At 39.5% G+C, this 24,945-nt stretch overlaps 1 protein-coding gene across 1 annotated transcript; it reads left to right on the top strand.

Moving 5' to 3' along the window:
- Positions 1–9,952: 9,952 nt before the first annotated feature.
- On the top strand, positions 9,953–15,968 carry IL36B (interleukin 36 beta; the record flags this gene model as incomplete). The annotated part of the gene is made up of 4 exons (XM_080927343.1): positions 9,953–10,010; positions 11,271–11,378; positions 14,810–14,949; positions 15,756–15,968. 4 exons carry the CDS (start codon positions 9,953–9,955, stop codon positions 15,966–15,968), a joined length of 519 nt encoding a protein of 172 aa, XP_080783469.1.
- Between the last annotated feature and the right edge of the window lie 8,977 nt (positions 15,969–24,945).

Below are 24,945 nucleotides of genomic sequence, written 5' to 3'. Positions count from 1 at the left end.
AAACTCATACTGGTATTCATCTCTACACGATTCACAATATCTGAGCTATAGAATCAGCCTAGGTATTCATCAGTGAGTGAATGGATGAGGAAAATGTGGCATGCACATCCTACGGAGTCTTATCCTGCCACAAACAATAATAACATTGTGTTACTTTAGGAAAAAAAAATGGAACTGGGGCTTTTTTGTTAAATGTAATAAACTAATCTCATAAAGATGATTAATTCATAATTAATGATGCATAATTTCTCTCACTTGTGAAATCTAGCAAAAAAAAAGAACAACAATGATTAAGAAAATAATTATTAAGGATATGGAAGAAGAAAAGAGGGAGAAGAGATAATGAGTCATGGAGAGATTCTGTTGAAAGCATATTATACGCATGTATGGAAATGCCATGATGAAACCCATTGCTTTCTATAACTAACGAACACACATGAAGAACAAACCTATGCTGAGATTTAATCTTCATTGTGAATATTAAGAAGTAGGTGTAGTTGGGACTTTGAAATGTTATTAATTCCCGAGGGCAGAGGGATGAGTTAATTTATTAGGATTCTCAAGTTCATGAGTTGATGGATTACCTGGATCCATTATAAAGCCAGTTTGGCTCTATCTCCTGCATATGCCTCTTTCAGTGGGCAGTGTCCTAACTTTGATGCCTTCTTTGGATTTGGATCTGATACCAACATCAGATGCAAGTGCCACACTTGACTTTCCAGGCTTTGGAGTTGAGTGAAATAATTCTCCTTTTCTTATAAATCAAGGTAATAAAAAAGTGGATTGGGTTGACTTAAAATATGTCCATGGATTCTTGACTATCTCAGAGGGGCTTACCATAGGGGGGTAATATAAGAAAGTGAGCTTGAGCCAATATAGCAATGTTCATGCCATATAAAACCTATTATTCTACACACTAGCTAGAATTAACAAAGAGAATTGTTATATAATCCTACAAGAGATGCTATTTCATTCGACTTCCCTTGAGAGGAGGCTGACTCTGGCAGCTTGTTTCCAGTCAACAGGTTCTGTGATGGGACACAGTCAATTCTGCAACTAGGGCAGAAAAGAGACTGCGGCTTTCCTTGCTTATTCTTGGAGTAGTCACCTGGCAGAAGTCATCTGCCATATGTCAAAGATGTCCAAGTGACCCCACAGAGAGGCCCACACTGTGGAGAGATGATGCCCCAGGTGAATGAGTTTTATTGACATAAGCACAGCTATGTACAGGATCAAAATCCTCAGACTCATGGGAAGGGCAAGGCCCTCCCCTGGCCTAATATGAGTGTTGATGGACAGTTGACCTTTAGCTAGAACCAATATGTTCAGAAAGTACCATCTCTTAAGAATGCAGCCTGGGACTGCTCCCCCCCACCTAGAGTGAATCTTGCTGAGATTAGCTAACTGTCTCTCCTTTTACAGCTGTATCTGATAAATGTACTAAGTTCCCTACCTGCTGGTTCACCTCCATTAGAGTGTGTCCCACTGTACATGTGTCTTTTGTTTCTCCATTCCCCATGGATTGAGTCATGTCCATTTCACAGTTCTGCAGGTTATAGCACCACACAGAACATAAAAGTGGTCTTATGCATTTCTCTGTGAGGACCACAGTGGAGTGTTTCAGCACCTGCAGCCCCAGCTGAGACCTGGTCTGCAATGTGGTTCGGGAACTATCTGATCCAGATTCACATGATTACGTAGAATAGATGTTTCTTGCTTTAGGTTCAGGGCTCATTTGTTGCATATAATTAATAACTAGTATAGTTTGTCATGATGACTGGAAGTTTGTGTTTCTGTTGTTTTTCATCCTCCACAGTATGCACAACAATTCCTGCCCCACTCAGCAAGCATCTCAGTGATTTATGGTCTTCATATGTCTAGATTACATCACATTTAGGAAGGAGTAATGTCTCTGAGGTGGCTCATCATTACTTTTGTAAGAATGACAGTGCCTTTGAAATAACATTGTATTTACTTCATGAGCAGCTAGGTACAAGCAGTCCAGGACTTAGATTAATGGTGAAACTCACTTTTTTACTTCATACTCTCATACTTGTATGGTTACAATCTTTATCTGCCTTATGAATGTGGAATCAAACATAGAAAGATTCACTACTTGTCCTGACATATAATGAAGTAAAAAATGAGACAAAAAAAGCTGGATCCAAAGCTGTTGACACCAAGCGATGTCAGAGTAATCCTTCAACTCCCTGAATCAACCCTTCTTTTTCTGGTCCCCATAGCACTCTGATTAAAAGACAAATCCTCACTCTGTTTACAAAACCCTGCAAAGTAAGGCTCTCCTTATCCCCTCCTTCCCTCATTAGAGATAAGATCAGCTACATGGACCTTTTTCTCTTATGTGAATAAGCCAGGGATGCTCTACTCAGGACCGTTGCACTGACTTATCTCTCTGCCCAGATAGCTTTGGACAAAGGCATCAGTGTGGTTCTTTCCCTTTTCTCTTTTAGGTGTCTGATTCAGTGCTACCTTCTCAGTCTGCCTTCACCACTGTATGCATCTGTTTGTAGTCCTGTGCTCCCCCAACCATTCTTCATTTTCCCTATGGTACTCACCACCATTTAGCATACTGTGTAATTCATCAAATGTGATAGTATCTGTTGGAGTCCCTTGCCTATTTCTTCTGGATGCTAACCTCACATTAGGGGAGGTTTCCTTTTTCAATTCCATGGATGAATAAAATTTAGGCCTTTGGATAATCCTAGTGAGAATGTTTTTATACACAGATACTGAACCAGAATGAATTGTATCCTTTCTCATATGACAAACACCAAGAAGCCCGTCTAACACTTTATCATTATTTATTTCCTGGAGAGATTTGATGCTTATAGATATGTTTTTTGATGTGGTAGTTAAGGACATGGGCTGAGGAACTGGAGAGATGTCTTGGTAGTTAAGAGCATTTGCTCCTCTTGCAGAGGACCAGGGCTCAGTTTCTAGCACCTGTATCAGGCAATTTATAATTATCTGTAATTCCAGTTCCATGAAATCTAATGCTGAGTTCCAAAATCCATGGGCACTGCACTTAAATGGCAAGCATGCACACACACACACACACACACACACACACACACACAAAACTCTTTTTGTTCATTTTTTACAGAATTATACTGTGCAGCCCTGGCTGTCCTGAGATTTACTTGTAGACTAGGCTGACCCAAACTCATAAAGATCTGCCTACCTTTGCCTTCCAAGTTCTAGGACTGAAGACTTGCACCACTGTACTGGCTGGTTTTGTGTCAACTCAACACGAAGTAGAGTTATCACAGAGAAAGGAGTCTCTGTTGAAGAAATGTCTCTATGAGATCCAGCTATAAGGCATTTTCTCAACTAGTGATCAAGGGGGGGGGGGAGAAACCACTGTGAGTGGTGCTATTCCTGGGCTGGTAGCTCTGGGTTCTACAAGAGGATAAGCTGAGCAAGCCAGGGGGAGCAATCCAATAAGCAGCACCCTTCTGCTGCCTCTTCAGCTCTTGTCTCCAGGTTTTTGCCCTATGTGAGTTCCAGTGCTGACTTCCTTTGGTGATGAACAACCATCTCCTCCCCATTTGCTTTTTGGTCATGATGTATTTGTAGCAATCGGAACCCTGACTAAGACACCCCCATCATTTTAAAGAGCATGGGTTAGAAAACTTGGCTCTTGGGCCAAGATCAGGCAATTACTTCTTATTTTATGAATGGAGTTTTACTGTAATACAACCAAGTTTATTTGTTGAAACATTGCCTATAGCTGCATTTACATTACAAAAGCAGAAAATAAATATTCGTGACTGACACTGTTATATGCAAAAAGTACTTACTACATATTTACATAATCAATAAACATATGTCTGTATAAGGTACATTAGGTCAAGTCTAAATCTGTTACTTCCTAGAATATTGGTCAAATTACATAATCTTTATTGTAGCAGTTTGAGAGAATAACCTCATAGACTCAAAGGGATTGACACTATTAGGAAGTAGGGCCTTGCTGGAGAAGATGTGGCTTTTTTGGAAGAAGTGTGTTGCTGGGGGCAGACTTTGAAGTCTCAGATGCTCATACGAGGCCCATTGTCAATCTCTCTTCCTGCTGCCTGCCAATCCAGATGTAGGACTTTCAGCTCCTTCTACAGACACCATGGCCACAGGAACTCATATAGAGGAAAGCATTTAATTGGAGCTGGCTTATGGTTCAGAGGTTTAGGCCATTGTCACCACGAAGTCTCTTTACAGCCATAGAAACCCTAAGACATTTATGTATTTTAGGATTTTCGTGTATAAAGTGAGAATTAAAAGTGAAAGTAATATTATTAAATGAGTTAATACATGCGTTTAGTTTCTGGCACATGGCAGGAACTTGAATGCCAGCTATATCATTATTGCCAAAAGCTGCATCTTCACCAGCATCAGCACCATTTTCATTTATTTCTTTCACACTCTTGAGGGATTTCTTTCTTATCTCGGACACAACATGCCATCCTGCCTAACTTTTGTTTCTTTGTGTAGAGGATGGTGATTCCCTCTCACCAAGATCTCAGGGCTGAATGAGGCAGAGCTTATCGTACCAGTGACAATAAAATTTCCTGCTCTCTGTTTGCGCTCCTCTTCTGCCTTTATCCCATAGTAGAGAATATGGTGGATGCCAAGCTCACTTTGACTTAAATTGGAGGCAGATTTCAAGACAAAACACTGTTTTGCATGTTCACAGGCTGTTTCTCTACCCAACTCACCCTGTTAATTGGATTTGCTATTGGGTTTCAAATCTCTGACAAGAAGGATTAACTTTGGTACACATTTACTGTGCCAGGCATGGTGTTAAAGGACAGTTAAAGGCTTCGTTGTCAGTCATAGAAGGCAAGAGCTAGTTTTATTTCCGTGTAGTTGAAAAGACCCACCTAAGATGAATAGACCTGGTGCTGTGGAAGTTCAATCCATGATTACTAACCTCCATTCCTCACCATCCAAAAATGTCACAGAGTATAGATTTAAACAGTGAAGATCAATCAAAGGCTGATTGAGGAACCAAGGCGCAACACAGGCAGGAATCGATCTGCCTAAAGAATCAGGGACTATTAGAGAAGAATGAGGTTTCAGAAACAACGAAACAACACAAGCTAATTCAGAGAAAGATGGCTGTACTCAGTACTGGGGCATGCTACCTTGTGGGTAGGGAGACTCCTCTTTGGGTTAGCTTTCATGACTGAAAGCACAGGAGAGATACTGCTGGGTCACACACAGAACATAGTGATGTGACTGCCCACCTCCATTGAGTTACACCATAGAAACCATCCTGTGGGGTTTGGGAGTGGAGGTGAGATAACAACTCAGGAGAACAGACTTGAGAAACAGGGTATCTGGTGGGCGCTGTCAGCACTTCAGCCAGTACCAGCTATATTTGTAAATGACATGTGAGCAATCCACAGGGTGGGAGAGGCTCCTGTGACTCTCAGACCCACAGATGATTTCCCTTGATTGAGTCGCTGAGAACAAGGGCATCACAAGCTCCCCACTCCAGAATCCGGGTGAGACCCTATGGAGCAGGTTCAGGCACTTCCCTTGTAAAAAATATCTCCACAGTCTGCAGACCTTGAGAACCTTCCCCTGGACTGTAAGGTTTGTCCATTGCTGGGAAGAAAGTAGTATTGAATTGAAATGATCCATAAGTGAAAGACGAAAGCTGCTGGGTAAGGAAATGTATGAGTCTGGCTCCACTCAGCCTGGCTCTGCCAACTGGATTGGAAGGCATGCGGAGCACTGAACAGGGGACACCGTCAGGATAGGCTGCATTAGCACACATTCCAGCAGATACATGGTTGGCTTAGGTTCGCTTTTGCTTCAACATTTTCTGCAAAAGATATAAACAGCTTATTGAGGCAGCGGGCACCCATAGCCACAAAGACTCAGGTGAGGCTCAGGGGATATCCCTAAGGGTGCTGCAGTTTCCTTTGACTTCACTATCAAGGTCTAGGACTAAGGGGAAAGGATGGGAGCATCACATCCTATGAGCTCCCATAAAGACACATAATATATAATATAGTATGCACCATGTTACATGTAATATATATTACATATATACAATATGTAATAAATTATATATCATTTGCTACATATAATAATATATGCTATATTATCAATAAGTATAATTAAGCATTATATATTAATTAATAAGTATTAATGGTCAACAATCAATAATTGCTTAATAATTAATTCTTAGAACTAATATTATACAGAGAATCAAATAACCCTATTAAAAAATGGGGTACAGAGCTAAATAAAACGTTTTCAGTTGAGGAACACCGAATGGCCGAGAAACATCTGAGGAAGTGCTCGACATCCTTAGCCATCAGGAAAATGCAAATCAAAACAACCCTGAGATTCCACCTCACACCAGTCAGATTGGCCAAGATCCAAAACTCAGATGACAGCAGATGCTGGTGAGGCTGTGGAGAAAGAGGAACACTTCTCCACTGTTGGTGGGTTGCAAGCTAATACAACAACTCTGGAAATCTGTCTGGCGATACCTCAGAAAATTGGATATAGTACTACCTGAAGACCCAGCTATTCCACTTCTGGGCATATACCCCAGAGACACTTTAATACACAACAAAGATATATGCACCACAATGTTCATAGCGGCTCTATTTATAATAGCCAGAAGCTGGAAAGAACCCAGATGTCCTTCAGAAGATGAATGGATACAAAAATTGTGGTACATATACACAATGGAATACTACTCAGCCACCAGAAACAATGTCTTAACCAAATTCTTAAGAAAATGGCTGCATCTAGAGAATATCATCCTGAGTGAGATAACCCAGTCACAAAAGAACAGACATAATATGCAGTCACTGATAGTGGGATGCTAACCCCAGAGGCTTGCACTCCCCCAGAAACAACTCACAGACTGTATGAAGTCCAAGAAATAAAGAAAACAAAACAAAACAAAAAAATATTTACAAAACAAGAAAACTTTAACTATTTCCAAGTTACATTTTGTTTTACATGTACTTTAGCTCATTGTAACTATTAAGTTTTCAAGGCATACAATCAAACCTTGAAAAAAATCAAGTACTGACTAAAAAATATATTCATATAGTTTTATGTAAAAATTATGTTAAAATCTGAAAAAAAGTACTGACAAAAAATGTATAATTTTAAGCAAAAAATGTTTAAAATCTGTACATTTATCTTTGTTTTGGAAAATAAAGTTGTTAAAAAAAAACTAATATTATAAATAATAAATAAATTATTGCAGCATATTATACAATATATTTTGCCTAATAATATAATGTTATATAACCACATATTACATAACTATGTAATATGATAATATTCATATGTTACATATAATATATTATATAATTATAGGTCATGTATGTTATATAAAATATAGTATATATGTAATATAATTTTATATCCATATTGTATCATATTACATATGTCATTATGGAATATATAGTTATATATTACAATTATACATTATTATATATGATTTATATATTATTTACACATGTAATTATAAATAATTATACAAAATATAAATATATGTACATACCATATATACATATATAAAATATATACCTAAGATAAATATGATGTATAATATGTAAATATAATTATATATAAAATTTATAAATATAAGTTATGCATATAATTATGTATCATGCAAAAATATATAATTTATATAACATGTTATATTGTACATATATATTATATCATATGTTATATACAAAATATATAATATATCCCATTATATTATATACATAATAAACATAAATATGATATATGAATCATGCATACTACATTAAACATTATATTATGTATAACAAATATATAGAATAAATATATAATATATTAGTTATATTATGAAACATAATATATAATATACAACATATAATTATACAAATTATTTTATATAGTCATATATTTATTATATATTATATATAATATAATATACTTTATACATATAATTACGTATACACATAAAATAATCTATATAATGTTATTATATATGTCACATATAATATTTTATATCATATATCATATATTACATATTATATAGTATATATTTATAGTATATTAGATATGTGCTTCATATTACATTTAATAAATATGTAATATATTATAAATTATAACTATACACATTTAAATAACTAATCTATTAATATGTAATTATATTAGTCAATCTATAATAGATTAATTGAATATTAACTAACACAATAATATAATTATAATAAATATAGCACAATATAAAATATATTTTATTTTATATACATCTCACTAACATTAAATGCAAACATTCAGATGCCCAAACAGAAATAATCTAAAAGAATTAGCAGCAGTCAAGTGTGAACTAAAGCCAGGGAAGTCTGTAGGATCAGAAGCAGCAAGGACAGAAGCAGGGTGGGTCCTGTGGGGTCGGGTGTCTACAGTGAGAGCTCTGCATGTTCTACCATGAAGCGACAACTTTTTCGAGTGTTGAGCAGGGCAGTGATATATATGACCATAGTTCTGTCTCATCCTGGTCATAGCTTGGTGGACATTTTAGTCCATGGAAAAACAATTTCCTGATGTTTGTGCTGATTTAGTTTCTCCAAGAGCCCAGAACACTCACAGCTGTATTGCTTCCCTGGCTTCCCTTCAGATCCTCACAGGTCCTCAGTGCCAGCTCATGCTTCTTGGCTACGTGGGTACAGACAGGGATAGTAGTTAGGGACTATGACGAAATTCTAAGAAGACTTGATGGTGAATGTCAGAGAATATGAGCGTGACCCACATTTGAGGATTCCGGGAGAGCAAAGTCTGGAAGAGAAGACGTGGGTTTCTTTCAGCGTTTAGCACTGATCTATGTTACTGAAGGGTGAAGATTTCCTTCTATTATCAGCATCCTGACTCATGCTGCAGCCTTAGGTACTCAAAAACCCAAAAGTCTTCCACAACACCTTTGTCTTCTTTATGTAATCAGGGCCTCCTTTGTGTTTCTGCTAATGCAGTTTGCAGAGGATGAAGACCCAAGCTGAACACATCACACAACACCCAACAGCAGAAACGTGTCCTCACACTTGGCTGCACATATGCCTGGCTCCGTGACCTTTTTGTCATCTCTTTGGGGCTTGTTTTCTAATGTGAGGAAGATTGACGGTCTGTAAAATTAAAAGATGACTCAGGAAGTTGGAGCTCTGCAGCCTCATCAGAAACACAAGAAGCTGTCACGAGTTGCCGGATATTAAATACGTAAAATGCCTGAGATCAAGACTGGGCTCTGTCACAGATCAATGTAAACAGGACTTGGGTGTCAAGCTGTTCACTGAGTCAAGACAGCCACACCTCTAACTCAAGGCAGTGCAGAACCCACGTTCTCTGCCGTGACTCAACTTCTAGCCAGTGTGTTTCTTCACTGTTGTTTGCTGCGGTGATTGCTGCTTTCGTTGCCCAAGGAGCCTGGGCAAACCACACCTATATTTCGTCCCTGCCTCCCCTCCACAGCCTTCCAGTCCAGGCCCTTCTTGGCAGCCCAGCTTTCTTGCTAAGGTGGGCACACCCAGGGCCAGAAGGCAGTGATGCTGCCCTGTTAATAAGACTGCCTCTCACATAGAGCTGCAGTCATAGCTTTGATCCCAGACACAGACCGATTTGGACCAAGGTAATTTCTGCTGTTCAGAGCCTTGTGAGGGAAAATCTTTCTTTGCTTTCTGTCCAGCCCTGAGTGCTTCTGTGGCCTTCACAAGGTACTGGAGGATGAAGAAATTAAGAGTTGCTTATGAGTAGAGTGCTGCTTGTAATTTTCTTATTTCCTGCCTAAAGTCAACTTCAAGTGAGGCGCTGATGCTTCCGGCTAAAGAGAGGTGAACACACGGCTGCCATTATAAGACTGTGTACTTAGTCCTGCTGCTATTAACCAGAATCTTATACCCAACATCTTTAGAGAGACAAACTTCTGATGGGGTTACCGATGGCCACATCCTTGGCAGTGTCTCAAGAGCACAGGAATATAGAAGTCAGTGGGGCAGGTTTGGAGCCAGATAGACAGGAAATCTTCGTTTAAAAGCTGGAAAAGTTGTCATTCACTAGCTGTAGGGAGAGCTAGAACAGAGATGGACAAGTACACCCTGCTTTCCTCTAAGCCTGGTAATTCAATGCAGCGGTACCTCGGATAACTGAGCCTTCTCAGCATCCCGATGCGATGATGGATGGCACTGCAAAGTCATCATAGCCTGGAGACCAGTCAATAAAGGGATGGGAGCTTCTACTTAAAGATTGCTGTCCTTGAAACATGTACTTTCTGAGCACACTTTAAATAGTAATCTGTATGCTAGAAAGATGGCTCAGTGCTTAAGAGCTCTTGCTGCTCCCGTGGAGGTCAGGGTTCTATCCCTAGCAGCCACACTGGGCAACCCACAACTCTCTGAGACTCTAGTTCCAGAGAGTCAGACTCCTGCTTCTGACCTTCACAAGCACCAGGCACACACATGTGCTTATACATACAGGCAAGTGAAATGCTCACGCATATAAATACAGTAGACAAGTCATTAAAACATTTTAATGTGAATATGGGGTGAGGACTTAGGGAAACTCCCACTAGAGTTTCTTAAGATTCTAGGAGCATCTAAGAGAAAATGTTTTTCTTTTTCTTTCTCAGAGCAAGGCAATGATGGTTCTCCCTCTACAATCTTGTGTACAGCCTACTCCTCCAGAATGCTTTGAGCCCAAGACGATGGAAAAAGAGGGTAAATGTAAACCACAAATCATCTTGGATCATCTCCATCTAATTTCATTAAGAACAATAGGGCTGAAGGGGCCTGTTTCCCTCTCCTAGCCACAAATCTATTTACTCTGGTTAAAATGCTCAGAGGCATACCTATTGAAATTTCAAGGCACTTAGCTCTTTCCTTATTAGTTGTATTTAGAATTGTTTGTTCTAAGATTTTGACTAAGATGGTAAAGAAAAAAATTAAACAACGTACTTATGCTTGGTTAATAGTTTTGGTTATTGCTGACATATAGAGACTTTATATACCAGGAAAAGATAAATCCATAAGAACTGGCAAGTATTGAACACGTAGTGCAACCAGGAATGTATTCAGTTCTTTTCTGTGCCTTGATCCATAAATCAGCGTGCCCCATTTCCCTTTCCTGTTTTTTCATGGCCATGTTTTCTTAAAGCAATACCTATCACAGAAATTCAGAATTCATTCTTATTAGAATGCACCCCAAACCTTAAGGCTAATTACACCCACACCCGTGTCTTGTGTTTTTCTGTTATTTGACAGTTCAAGCATTTCCCAGAACCTACAAGGTTTATGATTCCCAACAGATGGTGTGGGTCCTGGCTGGAAATTCTTTAACAACGGTTCCTGCTAGCAACAATGTCAAACCTGGTAGGTAGAATGTGATGGTTCAGGTGAAGAGCCATCAGTTCCACTGGGAGTGGACATGAGCCTGCACAAACCTTGTACTGCTCCTTCCTGGTCACCAATCTTATGTTCAGAGGAAAGGTTAGAAGAAAACGGTGGTTCTCCTTCTGTGTGTAGGAAAGCCTATACATAGAAATGACAGCACAGGAAGCCAGGAATTCCCCTCAAGAAAGCATCTTCAAATAGGAAAGGTTTGTGTTCCCACTAATCACTGTTTCATTTTAGAATGGTGCTCCTCTAAATTCCACCTAACACCTATCTACCCATGTTTGTAGGTTCAGTCTCTCTTATCTTTCCACTGGAGCTTACACACTCTTCTCTCCTGGCATCTCCTCTTCTAATAATGGTGAAACAGGCCTTTTCCCCATTGAAAGGCAATCCATCTCAGCCATGTCTCATTTCTATAAACTTCTATATTTTGTTTAACTCCCACATAACCTTGTACACCCCACATAGATGTCTTAGACTGTATCCCCAGTCTTAATACTAAAACTACCTCTTGATTTCCACATTCTAGCCCTACCATCACTTGTTTTAGTCAGATTTTTATAGTGGAGCAGACTATCCTCACCACCACCTAAATAATTTCAAAACTACATAAAGGTTGATTTAGGTCCATAATTTCAGAGTCTTCAGAGCTCTCTGCTGGTGCCATTGCTTGTTTAGGTTCATGTCAAGACAGACACAAGGTACGGTGAGAAAGAGCTACTCACTTCAGGATGGACAGAAAGTAGAAGGAAGGTTTCAATCTTCTTGCTTTAAAGAAACATCAACAGTGACCAGTTAGGTCCTGTGTCTAATAACTTATTCAACTGTGAACTCACTAATGGATTGATGAGGTTAGAACTCTCATGGCCTTATCACATCTTAATAGTGCCACCAGGTGGGGTGAAAACCCTCAGTATACGAGGTTTTGAGAGATTATTTTATATTGAAAGCACAACAATATTGTTTGCTTGTGACGATTACAGACAAATTTAGATAGGAAGTGGTCCATACAACTTGTTTTTTTTTAAAAATTCTTTGACACATTTCTATCCTAATAGCTGCCTTAAAGTGTTAATATATGTATACATGTACACACACACACACACACACACACACACACACACACACACACAGTATTATTTTTGCATATGTGCTACACAAAACCTTCTGTTTGAAAGTATATACTCCAAATTGTTAATACTAGTTACTCTTCCTCTTCGAAAGGGAATAGGGTTTGCTGGTGTTCCTTCCTGCTTTGATTTAAACACTTACATATACTTTGAATATATAATTAGCATGTGTTATTTCCATAGTCTTTTAAAATCATCTTTAAATTTGTCACAGAATTTGTACACTTATTTTTAAAAAAATAAGGATGATAATAAATATTACATGAACTCCTTTCTTAAATATAATTTTCTACAAATAATATTATACACGTAGTATTATTACACACAGTGTTGCACGTAATAATTTCAAATAAACTGTTTTATAAACTACTTCTTTAATTTAATGACAAGTTATACATGTTATTATTCCCCAAAGATATCACTATATACATGAGTAAAAACATCCATAAATGGTATTTTAAAAAGAAATTTGACATCTAGATTTTTCACTCTCATTTCCTTCGGTTCATCTTTCCAAGGCCACCTTTAGCTCCCACACCCAAAGAACACATCTCTGTTCTTGAATAACTTGAAAAATGATAGATAACTTAGTCTTGAACAGCCTCCACCTTCCCTTCTTGTGAGAACAATTTTCCTTGTGTGTCTTACTGTCTTCTCTTTTGGACTTCTTTGTTTCATATCTCAATGGTTTGACTCCGCAACACTCTCTGCAGTAATGCAATCCCCATGAAGGGACGGCACGTTGTCTTTCAGTTTAGTTTATGACTTCTACGCACATCACTCTGCCACGTATGTTCCCAGCAGAGACCTTGGAATGTTTTATTCCTGTCTTCTCCAGCATCTTCAGTTTTGTGTGCCCGAGAAGCGAACTGTGGGTCTATCTTCTGAACATTGCTGAGAAGATCTATGAATGTCACTGCCACCCACTTTATTCACCACATCACGAGGACAGGAGGTGCCCTTGATGACTCAGGGGTGATTCAGAGATGATGCTGTGGATAATATGTCTCATTTCTGAGGCACGTCCCACAACTTGGGCCACCATTGTCACTCCCTCACTGCCCTCCTTCCCATTTCATTTGGTTAGTTACATCTATTCTCTAAATAGCAGAACCATGAACAACCCTCTTATACATGAGATTGAATACGGTTATATCTGTGTGTCTATTCATGGGAGAGAGCACACGAAGAGGGGAGGAGGCCTATGTGCACCGTTCTGCTTCCAGATCCTAGAACACAGGAGTTTTTGCATGTAAGGGACTTCCTTTATTATTCCCCTTTCCTGTTGTGTTCTTTCTCCCACCCCACCACTATTCAGTTTCCATATTTTCATGGGAGTGTTCTCTTTCTTAGCCTTACTAACTGAGTTGAAATCCACTTCTGCAGAGAAGTCTTCTAAATCTGGCATCACTCTTATTTTTCCTGGCTTTGGTCACTTTGCCTCAAACAGAGCTTTTGGTAATTCCCTTTTTACATCTCTTCCCATTTTCTCAATAGTTTATACATTTTATAGGAAGTGATGATGTCTGTCTTGCCCTAAGACAAATCTCCAGTGCCCACATAGTGCGTTGTCTTGCATGGGTAGCTATTAGGTAGTTGTTGAATGGATTTGTTTTCCTATCCTCTGTTAAGAACTAGATACAGAATACTCAAACTCATGGGAATCTCATCATGAATTATTAAATAGTTAAATTCAACCAAGAATGAAAGAAAACTCACACAGTGAGAACTTAAGTAACATAGTGGTATATTTCTTCCATATATTAAACCAGTGGGCAGCCCAGGCTGGGTTCCATGTTTGTTCTATGATGCCACCGAGACCAATGATTCTACCTTTCTGCCTCAGAAACCTTAAGTTTACCTAAGCTACCACTTAAATGTTTGATGTAAGTAGCAAGTTGACAATAAATGTGACAAAGTATTTCTAGGTGAGTCTAGTCATAAGGAGTCATTTTAGAAAGTCTACAGGATATTTCTACTCATATCTCACAGACCACACAGTGCATGAATATCTTACTACTTGTAGCTGCGGGGATAAGAAGATATTTTATTTTTGTGAAACAATGGACCCGGGTGACAACTGAGGTTCTAATATCAAGAAGAAAAAGGTCTCTGGAAAGCAATGGAGAATCATTGTTATGTGGCTAACGTGGAGAACTTTGATGGAGAAAGATTTTCACCATCCCAGATTTGGAGGGATATCAGGGTGGGAGGTGAAAAACTGGATTTCTCTGTGCTTGAAGTCTGACATATTCCCTATTTTCCTTGTGATTCTAGTCATTATTAGCTTAATAGCATGTAGAGACACAGAATTCCAAGATGAAGAGAAAGGTAATCTAGTCTTTTTGGGAATCAAGAGCAAAAGTCTCTGCCTCTTCTGCACTGAGATTGATGGGAAACCGACGTTGGAGCTTAAGGTGAGTGAGTGGAGTCACTAATTAATGTGAGTCAGGTAAGCTGTGTCTAAAGTGATTTACCAGTTACCTTAGTATGGTGTAGTATAACAGTAAAGCCATGCAAGCGTGTACCATTCACAATAAGGAAGAAACTTTCACCTGCGTGGTCCCCAAATGTGTAACAATGCTGCTGCTGAATAGGTAATAGATATAACATTATTTTAAACCCCAGGGCAAAGGTCCTGCAAAAATCAAAGTATCAAAGCCAAGGAAATACTTCTGAAAAGTAAAGGAATGGTGGCTTCTTCATCCTTACTCCTGGATAACTTCCTCTCAGACATCTTCAGAGATGCTAATATGCTACAGTTAGGCAGTGAATTGCTAATCTTGATTTTTCATGGTACATGTTTATATCTGTGTGCTAAAGGAAAAGATTTATAATTAAAAGCCAAATTCCTTAGTAATGACGGAACATATGTTGCATAAATTTACTCAGAGGTTGGGTCTCTAGGCTGGCTGGCATGAACCTGTGGATGGATGCAGACCAGGATGCGTATCCACCCTTACCTCATTCTGTTTGAGGGAACAAAATGTCTCAAAGAATCAGTGACTCCCTGTATCACAGGGTCTTTGGAGAAAGACGGGTTATTGGAAAGCAGTAGGTGCTTGTCTTCGTAGCTTATTTTTCTTCATCTGTCTGTATTCCTAACCCCTATCCTTCTTATCGGATAACAGTTACTCCCTTGATATGTACCCACTGCTCAGACACTGTAGCCCCTCTCATTGGTACTCCTCATTATTAACAAGCCTTTTTGTTTTATCCCTAGGATGTAGACATAATGAGTTTGTACAGTGAGAGTAAAGCACAGAAGGCCTTTCTCTTCTATCATGGCACAGAGGGCTCCACTTCTGTATTTCAGTCAGTCTTATATCCTGGCTGGTTTATAGCTACCTCTCCCACAGCAAGACAGACAATCATTCTCACACAGCAGAGGAGTGAAGCTAATAACACTAACTTCTACTTAGAGTCTGAGAATTAAATCCAGCATGAGCCATATGTGACCAGTTCCAGGCCAAAGAATTAAACTGTTGGAGAATCTTTTACTTGAAAACACAGCAAGGCATCATAGAAGACCACCATGCCACCTCTCCAGACACCCATGTTCGAAATGCCATTCGTGTGAACACCAATCCAGCAGAAAACCCAAGAATCACTTTTATACTTTTCTGATCGTGTCCACTGTCCATTCAGTTACCAAGTCCAGTCAAGCCACCGTCTTCTTATGTGAAACTTTCCACATCTGTTGTCACAGCATCCAATGGAGCAGAGATGTGGATTCCAAAGCATCAATGCAGCACTCTTTCCTCTTCACTCTATGTATGTTTATTATAAAGTACTGTGTAAATTTCAGTGGTTGATAAACAACTAAAAGGTAAATCTGAAAAAAGAGGCAATATCAAAGAACATTTCCTATGTCTTGATAATTGAGATAGATTCAGAACATCATCAGTTAATAATTTGACACACGGTATATACTTGCATTATGGTGACTATTAACTAAAATTAATATAAAATAAATCTAAATTTCAAAGAGTCATTCACATCACTTAGAATTGCAAACTATATTGTATTCATTTTACTTTATAAAGTGATTGGAAATTGAAGTGTCAGCTCATATTTTCTTGTGTCGTCTGAAATTTTAGGAATGTGTGTGGGGATAGTTTTTAAGTCAGTTGTTTATTTAGTGAGAGTGTGGTTGTTTGAATAAGAATGGCTCTGTAGACTCATATTTGAATGATTAGTTACTAGAGAGTGGAATGTTTGAAAGGATAAATAGGTTTAAGAGGTGTCGTCTTGTTGGAGGAAGTGTGTCATTGGGAGTGGGCTTTGGGGCTTTAAAAGCCATGCCAGGCCCAGAGTCTTTCTGCCTTTGGATCAGTATTAATAATGCTCAACCACTTCTCTAGCATCATGTTTGGCTGAGTGCCGCCATCCTTCTTGCCATGATGATTGTTAATGGATTAAACTCCAAAACTGTAAGCAAGCCCCCAGTGAAATGTTTTCCTTTATAAGAGTTTCTGGGGTCACGGTGTCTCTTAACAAAATAGAACAGTGACTGAGGCAGAGGATTACTTTGTCTAGAAGCTCCATGGATTGCAATAGACAATGAAATCCTGACTACAAACTACAAACATAAGCATGATAATTTCTCTTCCTTCGGACCTCAGATCTGCAAGGCAGCAATTAGGACTTGTAATGCTGTGAACCCACTGCTGAGTTAAATTATTGGCCAGGTGAAGTGTGTTCCAAAGCCTGTCCTGGGACGATCTCCTGTGATGTCACCACCAGTGATGCCAACTGGGATATGCCTTAAATCCTGCCTTACATCTTGCTTACCTCTTAGTCCCATCATTTCAAGAAAGTATTCTATGACAGTTGGCTATCTGACTTATTCCAATCAGTCACATTGGTTATTTCTTCCTGTTCCCTAGAACATCTGGAAAAGGATGGTTACAGGCCCCACTTGTTACTCACATGCACAAACATAAAGAACCCTTGGCAGGTATACATGCAAGGGGTCAGGGACAGATACTCTTTCCTATCCCTAACCAACACAATTCTGCAACATGCTCTGTGTTGTTCCCCAGATAGTCTCAATAGGAGTAAGACAGAGTCATACACTTAAGAACTCCTCCCTGTATTTATATTCCTCATTTTCCTTCTTCAGTTCCCCAGCTCCAACTCTTGTTCTCTGGAGCCAGTTTTCACTGCCACACATGCACACCTGTATCTCAGAATATGCCCTAGCAAAAACAGATTCTACCAAAGTAAACATCTCTGTTCTCCACTGTTCACTGTACTACATTTCTCACATCTGTATTTCAGTTAATGACGTCACACGAGACTCTGATATGTACATCACTGCATAACCTCCCCCTTCTTCTGAGACAGGTTTTCTACATGTAACCTTAGTTGTCTTGGAACTTGACCTATAGAGCAGGATGGCTGTAAACTCAGAGATCTGTCTGCTTCTGCTCCCCAAGTGCTGGGATTAAAAGTATACAGCTGGCTCTGTTATATCTTAACACCATATATCTGAAGTATTTTGAGGCCATCTCTCCAGCCAAAGGTAACACTTTATCTTCTTTGAAATCCTAACAATTTTCTTTTTTTTTTGGGGGGGGATATATTTTGATTTGGCTTGTACTATTCTTGACTGCTGCAATTCATCAAGAAATGTTTTTAAAATAAATTATCACAGCATACTGTGCATCTTGCATCAATGTCAAAATATATTGACAAGATCTTACATTGCAATGGCAGGGGCGACATTCACCTCCAAGAAATGTCTAAGTAGATAGTAAACTACTCAAGGAACATAGAGATATAAAGAGAGAAAGCTTTCATTTTAGCATCTCATTTCATTTCCTTACCTTCTTTTCAATATGATATTTGTGACCTCAGCTAGCTTTGGGCATGAAAAGATGTCAGGAAAAGGTGGGTGCAGCCGGAACAGATTATTTCTGAAGGCCCCCACAAGAAGTGTTCCCCGCCTGCCTCTCAGAGTGTTCTGAGGGTTTGTACTTTGTCCAGCCCCTGCATCATATACCTTTTAGGTATGTGCACAACACTTGAGTGGCATAAGAGGGGGAGTCAGAAGAATTCATTGAGACAATATTTTTCTACGACAGAGCCAGGACTAAGAACAAGATGTCTCCAAGGGTGACTAGGAGGTGCTTGCAATGACGAAGGTCAAACAGACAGCAGGGCAGACTACAAAGATTCTGACTTTTGTAAGCACAGAGGTATGTGGAAAGAATGGCCAGTGGTATTGAAAAACAGTGTAGTTCTTGGTTGTTCCTATAAACAGTCACTCCTCAGTGCTCACAGGCACTGGATGTGAATGGGAAAGAGGCACCCCATCCATATGGAACTGTGAGGGTGGCGCCATGGTGAAGGATGCAAACAGAAGGAAGCAGTGCTTGTTTGCTCAAGGATATGGTTTCTACATGGTCAACATCTGAAAGCAAATCCATAAAGCCATGCCCTAAGATTTGCAGGAGAAAGAAAACTTTGATGAGTATCTGTAGCCTATGGAAAGAATCGGTGTATGTGCATTTGTTCACAAGGGAAAAACAGATGGAGAAAGGATGCATCATAGTGTAGTTTCTCCTGTTCCAGTCTCTGAATCATAAGTCCTTATGACTTCTTTTCTGAAGGTGATGAAATATTCTAATGCTGCAAAAATGCATATGTTATTTTGACTTCTTAAACTGGAGACATGGTGATCATATTCAATTCCAGGATGGATTCAAGGGTTTCTAGAAAGGAGGTTCACCGTTATAATCTATTTCTCTTCCATCCTGATTTTCTTCCATTCAGCAACCTGAGTGTAAATACTTTTCATAGCCTCAAATTCCCTTCCATCTACTCTTTCCTCCCATATGCTTGTGGTAGCATCAATTTATGTCTTTTACTTTTCTCAGATCTGATTTCATTTATTAGTTGAAAAACACATTTTAAAGTCTCAGCCATAAAACCCTTCAAACTACATTCTGCCCTGACAACAAGATGTGCTGCAGTAATGGTGTCACAGGACTTGTGGGAGTGGGCACCAGTGACTGGTCCAGCTTGAAGCCCACACCATGAGAGGGACCCTGCACCTGACACTGCCTGTATGGCTAGTAACCAGAGGCGGGGTAGCTCAGAGACCCAGGATGGGACCAAACACAACTGGAAAAAAGTCAGTAATGTGATTCCTAATGATACTTTGCTATACTCATAGATTGTTACCTAGCTCAATTGTAATCAGCGTCAGAGAGACCTTATACAGCAACTGATGGGAGAAGATGCAGAGACCCCCCAGACAAACACTAGGCAGATCCAGGGGAACTCTGCAGAAGAGTGGGAGAAAGGATTTTAGGAGCCAGAGAGGTCAAAGACACCATGAGAACACCACAAAATCAACTAAGCAGGATTCATAGGGGCTCACAGGGACTTAAGTGACAAATATGGATCTTGTATGGGTCTGAGCTAGGTCCTCTGCATATACAATCATTGTGTAACTTGGTGATCTTGTGAGACTCCCAACAGTGTAAGTGTGAGCTGTTCCTGACTCTTTTGCCTACACTTGTGATTCCTTTCCTCCTACTGGGTTTCCTTGTCCAACCTCAATATGAGGGTTTGTGCCTAGTCTTATTGTAACTTGTTTCTGGGAGTCTTGCTTTCTCTCTGTCTCTGAAAGGGAGAGGAGGAATAGATCTGTGGAAGAGGAAAGATGGGGGAGGGACTCAGAGGAGGGACAGAGAAACTGCAGTTGGAATGTAATGCATGAGAGAATAAAAAAAATAAAAACAAAACAGTCTCTGCAACTTAAAATTGAATACCTCTGTCACTCATGTAGATCAAGAAGAGCATCTTGGTTTTGTTTATGATCCAATATAAACATGAGGCAAAGAAAACAATTTGTGCTATTGATGAGGAAGGAGAAAGGTGGATATGCTGAAGAAACTGGTCATTAACTCACTTAAAATGGAGGGATTCTCACTAAGACACTAGTGCCCAGAAGCCACCTGTGGGCAACATTTACGGATGGAAAGTAGTTCCAGAAACAAGTAGGCACTACACAAGTACAAATGCATGTAGACTTCGCACTATACTCTCATAAAGATGAATATTACTAGTCCATGTCAATTTAAAATGTGTGGCAACAATAAGTTATTTCTCCAAGGCAAGAGCTTGTGGTCCTAGCATCCTGGAGGAGTGGTAGTTCCTCTTCCTGCTTTATTGTTAGACATCTGCTGTTCACAGAATTACACTGATTAGGGCACTGTTGCTCAAGAATAGTTTCTTAGGTCATATGCTGCCTCTAACCTCCTGTCTTCCTGGTTCTTAACTGCCTTCTCCTGGACCTTTATATTAGATGGCAGGTTCACTTCTATTTTCATGACATATATTGCAATAAGTATGTAAGCTCCAAAAAAATCTAGAGACTACCAAGACAGACTTAATTTGCTTAACTTGATTATCTCAAGATGTATTTATTCTTCTGCAAATTACATAGCATTATTCTTCTTGATGTCTAAAGAATTGTTCTCTCGCTCAGATATTGTGAACATTGCTGCAAGAAATACTAATGTGCATGTATCTCTGTAATGTGTCAACGTGGATCTCTTCAGGTGAAATACCCAGGAGAGGCAGAGCTAGGTCACAGGCTAGATATACTTTTTATTTGTTTGAAGAACTCACATACTCATTTCCATGGTAACTGGACTAGCTTACACTTCCGTCAGCAGTGTGTAAGAGTGTCCCTTTCACCACCTCCTCATTTTTTACCATATGTTTGCGTAATGACTGCCAGTATCTTCTCTCAGGTAACCATGTGCTAGTCATCTTACTACAAAATATTCAACCATGAAGAACATGGCAAGAATTTCAGCTTTTGAAAACTTAGAACCTTTGCTAATGTAATGTTAATTATTTAATACCCTTAATTTTCTAGTTTAAAAATGTTGTTGGGCCAGTGAGGTAGCTGAGGGTGAAGGTGCTTGCTGCCAAGCCTGGTGACCTGAGTTTGACCCCTAGTATCCCCACGGTGGAAGGACAAAACTGACTCCTGCAAGTTGTTCTCTGATCTCTACGCATATGTGTGGTGTGGTGTGTGTGTGGGGCATGCACACAGCTACACACATTACATACAAGCACACTCATGCACATAGGCACATGTACATATACACAAGTCAATGAGATAATTCTTTAAAACATTTTCAACTGTTATTCAACATACATTCACCAAATAAATCTAAATTGTGTCCCCCCAACACTAGTTTATCTCTCTCTTCACTTGGTGGGGACTTGATAATGTGTTGATATCACGCCGGTCAATTCAATGTGAAACAATGCAGTGATTTTCTGTGTGTCTTTGCTTATCTGTAAGGGTGTGTGTGTGTGTGTGTGTGTGTGTGTGTGTGTGTGTGTGTGTGTGTGTTACTGACTCACATACATTTCCATGGTTGATATGATATGCATGTACTTTTCCACTCAGCCATATGTTTAATAGATGTCCATTCGGGTATGAATGGCTTTAATCCATTCTCTGCAGCTGCTGCCGAGTTTTCAAAGACTCATTGCACTGACACCTGCTTAGCTGGCCCTTCAGAGACAGACAGGTATGCTGTTTCATAAACAGAACTACAACAAGTATACTGAAGACCTCTTTTCAAAGTTGCATAGCTTGCATTTCAAGCAAGACTATCTTTAGAAGAGGAACTGAGAGATGTCGGAGTAGGTTTATTCTTTGTTTCCAAGAGTGCTCTCTGTCTTAGATTGGCTTTTCCCATTTAAATACCTTCAAGGTATTTTTTTCTTGCCCAACATTGCTCATACTTTAGATTATGAGTATTGTTGGCTCAGTATAGAAGATAGTTATTTGTTACTGTAATCTTCTCATCATTTACTAAGAAGCACCCACTATTCAGCACACCCTAGTCTGACCTCCCTGTCTAATTTTCCATTCAAACCTTTTCTAAGCATCATTGATAACACCTTTGTTTCAAAAAGCAGAGGAGAACACTCATTTCACCTCACACAGGATTAGATACAGCTCCACTCCCCTCGCATATTTTACCCATGGACCAGATATTCTGTACTAAGTCCTGTTTTGCCAGACCTTATGGATTTTAGCTCTCAATCCTTCTTGCTGACTCTTCCTCATGGGACTTCTAAAGTCCGAAGCTGCTCTGAGGCCACTTTATTCCCCCTCCTTTCACAATATTTTGCTAGCTGGTACTAGTTGTTCCCATGAATTTAAATTCTAAGTATAAATTAACAAGTTATCTTTGGCCCAGAACTCCCTCCTAAACTCCAAATTGGAACTGTGCTGACTTGTGTTGTTTCACAGCTTATCAATAGGTATGTGGTAAGCAGAATTTTAATGCTCCCCAACCTACCTATCCCCACACCCAGTTTTTTTCTGTTTCTCGAGGCAGAAACCAGTCATCACTGATCCTTCCCTGTCCTAAATCCCAACACTCCAGAAAGTTCATTTTGAAAGATTATGCCACCCATCTCTGTGCAGAGTCTCTGCCAATCACCACTAAATGACAGAATAACGACCACAACTGGATTGTGGGTCATCTTCTGAGCGGTGCCTTTGGTCCTCCACTATCCCCATTGAGCCCATCTTATACATGACTACCAACATTCAGAGTCCCTTAGCCTCTCTACATGCACTTCGCAGCCTCACCTAGAGAATTGGGCACAGCATCCCCACTCTGAAGATCTTCCTTTAAGAGTTGTGCCAAGTTTTCAGTTCCTCAAAGGTGCCACATTTTCCACAGCCTCAAGGCTTTCACATGCCCAGTGTTGTTTCATATGCCTGTACCTGGACTGTTTGTTTATATTGTGCTACCTCCTTTGAGTCATCTTCTAACCACCATGCCTGAGTTTTCTTCTTTTACCCTAGTATTTTATTATCTTCAGTCTTTCTTTACACAGGTCATCTGTATTTGTCTACTCTTGTTTTTCCTTACTTTCCCCATTACTTTATAAAGGAATTGGTCACTGGGATATTTGCCTATTTAAACACTATATTCCTAGTCCCCACCACAGTTTCTGTTATATCCCTAATGAATATCTCTTGAATATACTACTCAGTAAAATGAATCAAGACCTCCGGAAGTATGAACTTAAGCAAACTTTTCCTCTTTGTAAGTTGATTGTCTTAAACATTAAATATGTTAATGAAAAACTAGTGTGATTTGCCCTACTCAAAGTAAAATCCACCATCCTTTTCCTAAGCTTTGGTGTCACGAAGAACAAAGGAGTTGCTATATGCACACAAGTCTTTCATAAACATGGACATTATCCCTTTTTCTCTCAAATTTACATATTATGTGGTATTGTGGGAAACACATTGCATGATCTGGCTGTTGTCTACCTACTTTTTATTGAGAACCAAATGACATAAACAAAGTCTCCACATTATACCTATCTGTTTTTTAAACTATAGAATAGCATTTATTCAGGGCATGAAGAGGAGAGACAAGAGGGTAGTAGAGGCATAGAAAGGGAGGGAGGGAGGGAGGAAGGAAGGGAGGGAGGAAGGGAGGGAGGGAGGAAGGGAGGGAGGGAGGGAGGGAGGGAGAGAGAGAGAGAGAGAGAGAGAGAGAAGTAGAGGCTGGCCATGAGCACATGGAGAGAGGGGGAAAGGGAGGAAATGGGGAAAGAGTGGGGGCAGGAAGGCAAGAACAAGAGAGGAGAAAGAGAGCAAGAGAGCAAGAGAGCTATACTTATTCTTTATTATTTCAATTGATTTGAGGGCTGTGCTCACGAGGCAGGACACATGGAAACTGCAAAGCTGTCCACAGATGGGTTTGGCTATCACCTCCATGGCCCTTGTAATGAATCCACATTCTCGATAATGAATTAGTTTATAAAATGTAGCCTTTGTCTTAATTCTTAATTGGTGCTTAACTCAATGGTGGGGTGAAATATTACTACCCCTTCCCAAGAGACTATAAATTAATATAACAAAAATCTAATTCTTGATCCACAGCCTAAATCAATGATATTAATGAAAGCTTGTCACTCTGGATAGGCCTACTATTTGAGTTCAGCCTTAAGTACCAGCTAATTATAAGCATCTTGATAATGCTGGTGAAGGAGAATGGAATATCAGTTGGGACTGCAAATGTGGTTTAATTATTCAGTTCAATATCATGCACACTCAAATGCCACCAAGTATTCAACTGTGATGGTTTCAGGCCTCATTATCACAGTCCAAGGTGTCTGGGTTTAACAGCACCAGGGACATCTCTGAAATCCAGGAAAGTCTGACTTGTTTACTTACTGCTGGAAGACAGTCATTACAGAACTTAGAGAAGGGTGGTGTTTAGGTAAAACTTAAGTGAAGCAATGTCTTAGTTAGGGTTTGCATTGCTATGAAGGGACAACATGACCATAGCAAACATTTAATGGGGCTGACTTACAGTTTCAGAGGTTCAGTTCATTATCAT

Source organism: Micromys minutus (genome assembly GCF_963924665.1).
Source record: "Micromys minutus genome assembly, chromosome: 13".
NCBI lineage: Eukaryota > Metazoa > Chordata > Mammalia > Rodentia > Muridae > Micromys > Micromys minutus.
The sequence above is the reverse complement of the archived record's forward strand: the minus strand, read 5'-3'. Positions and strand labels throughout refer to the sequence as shown.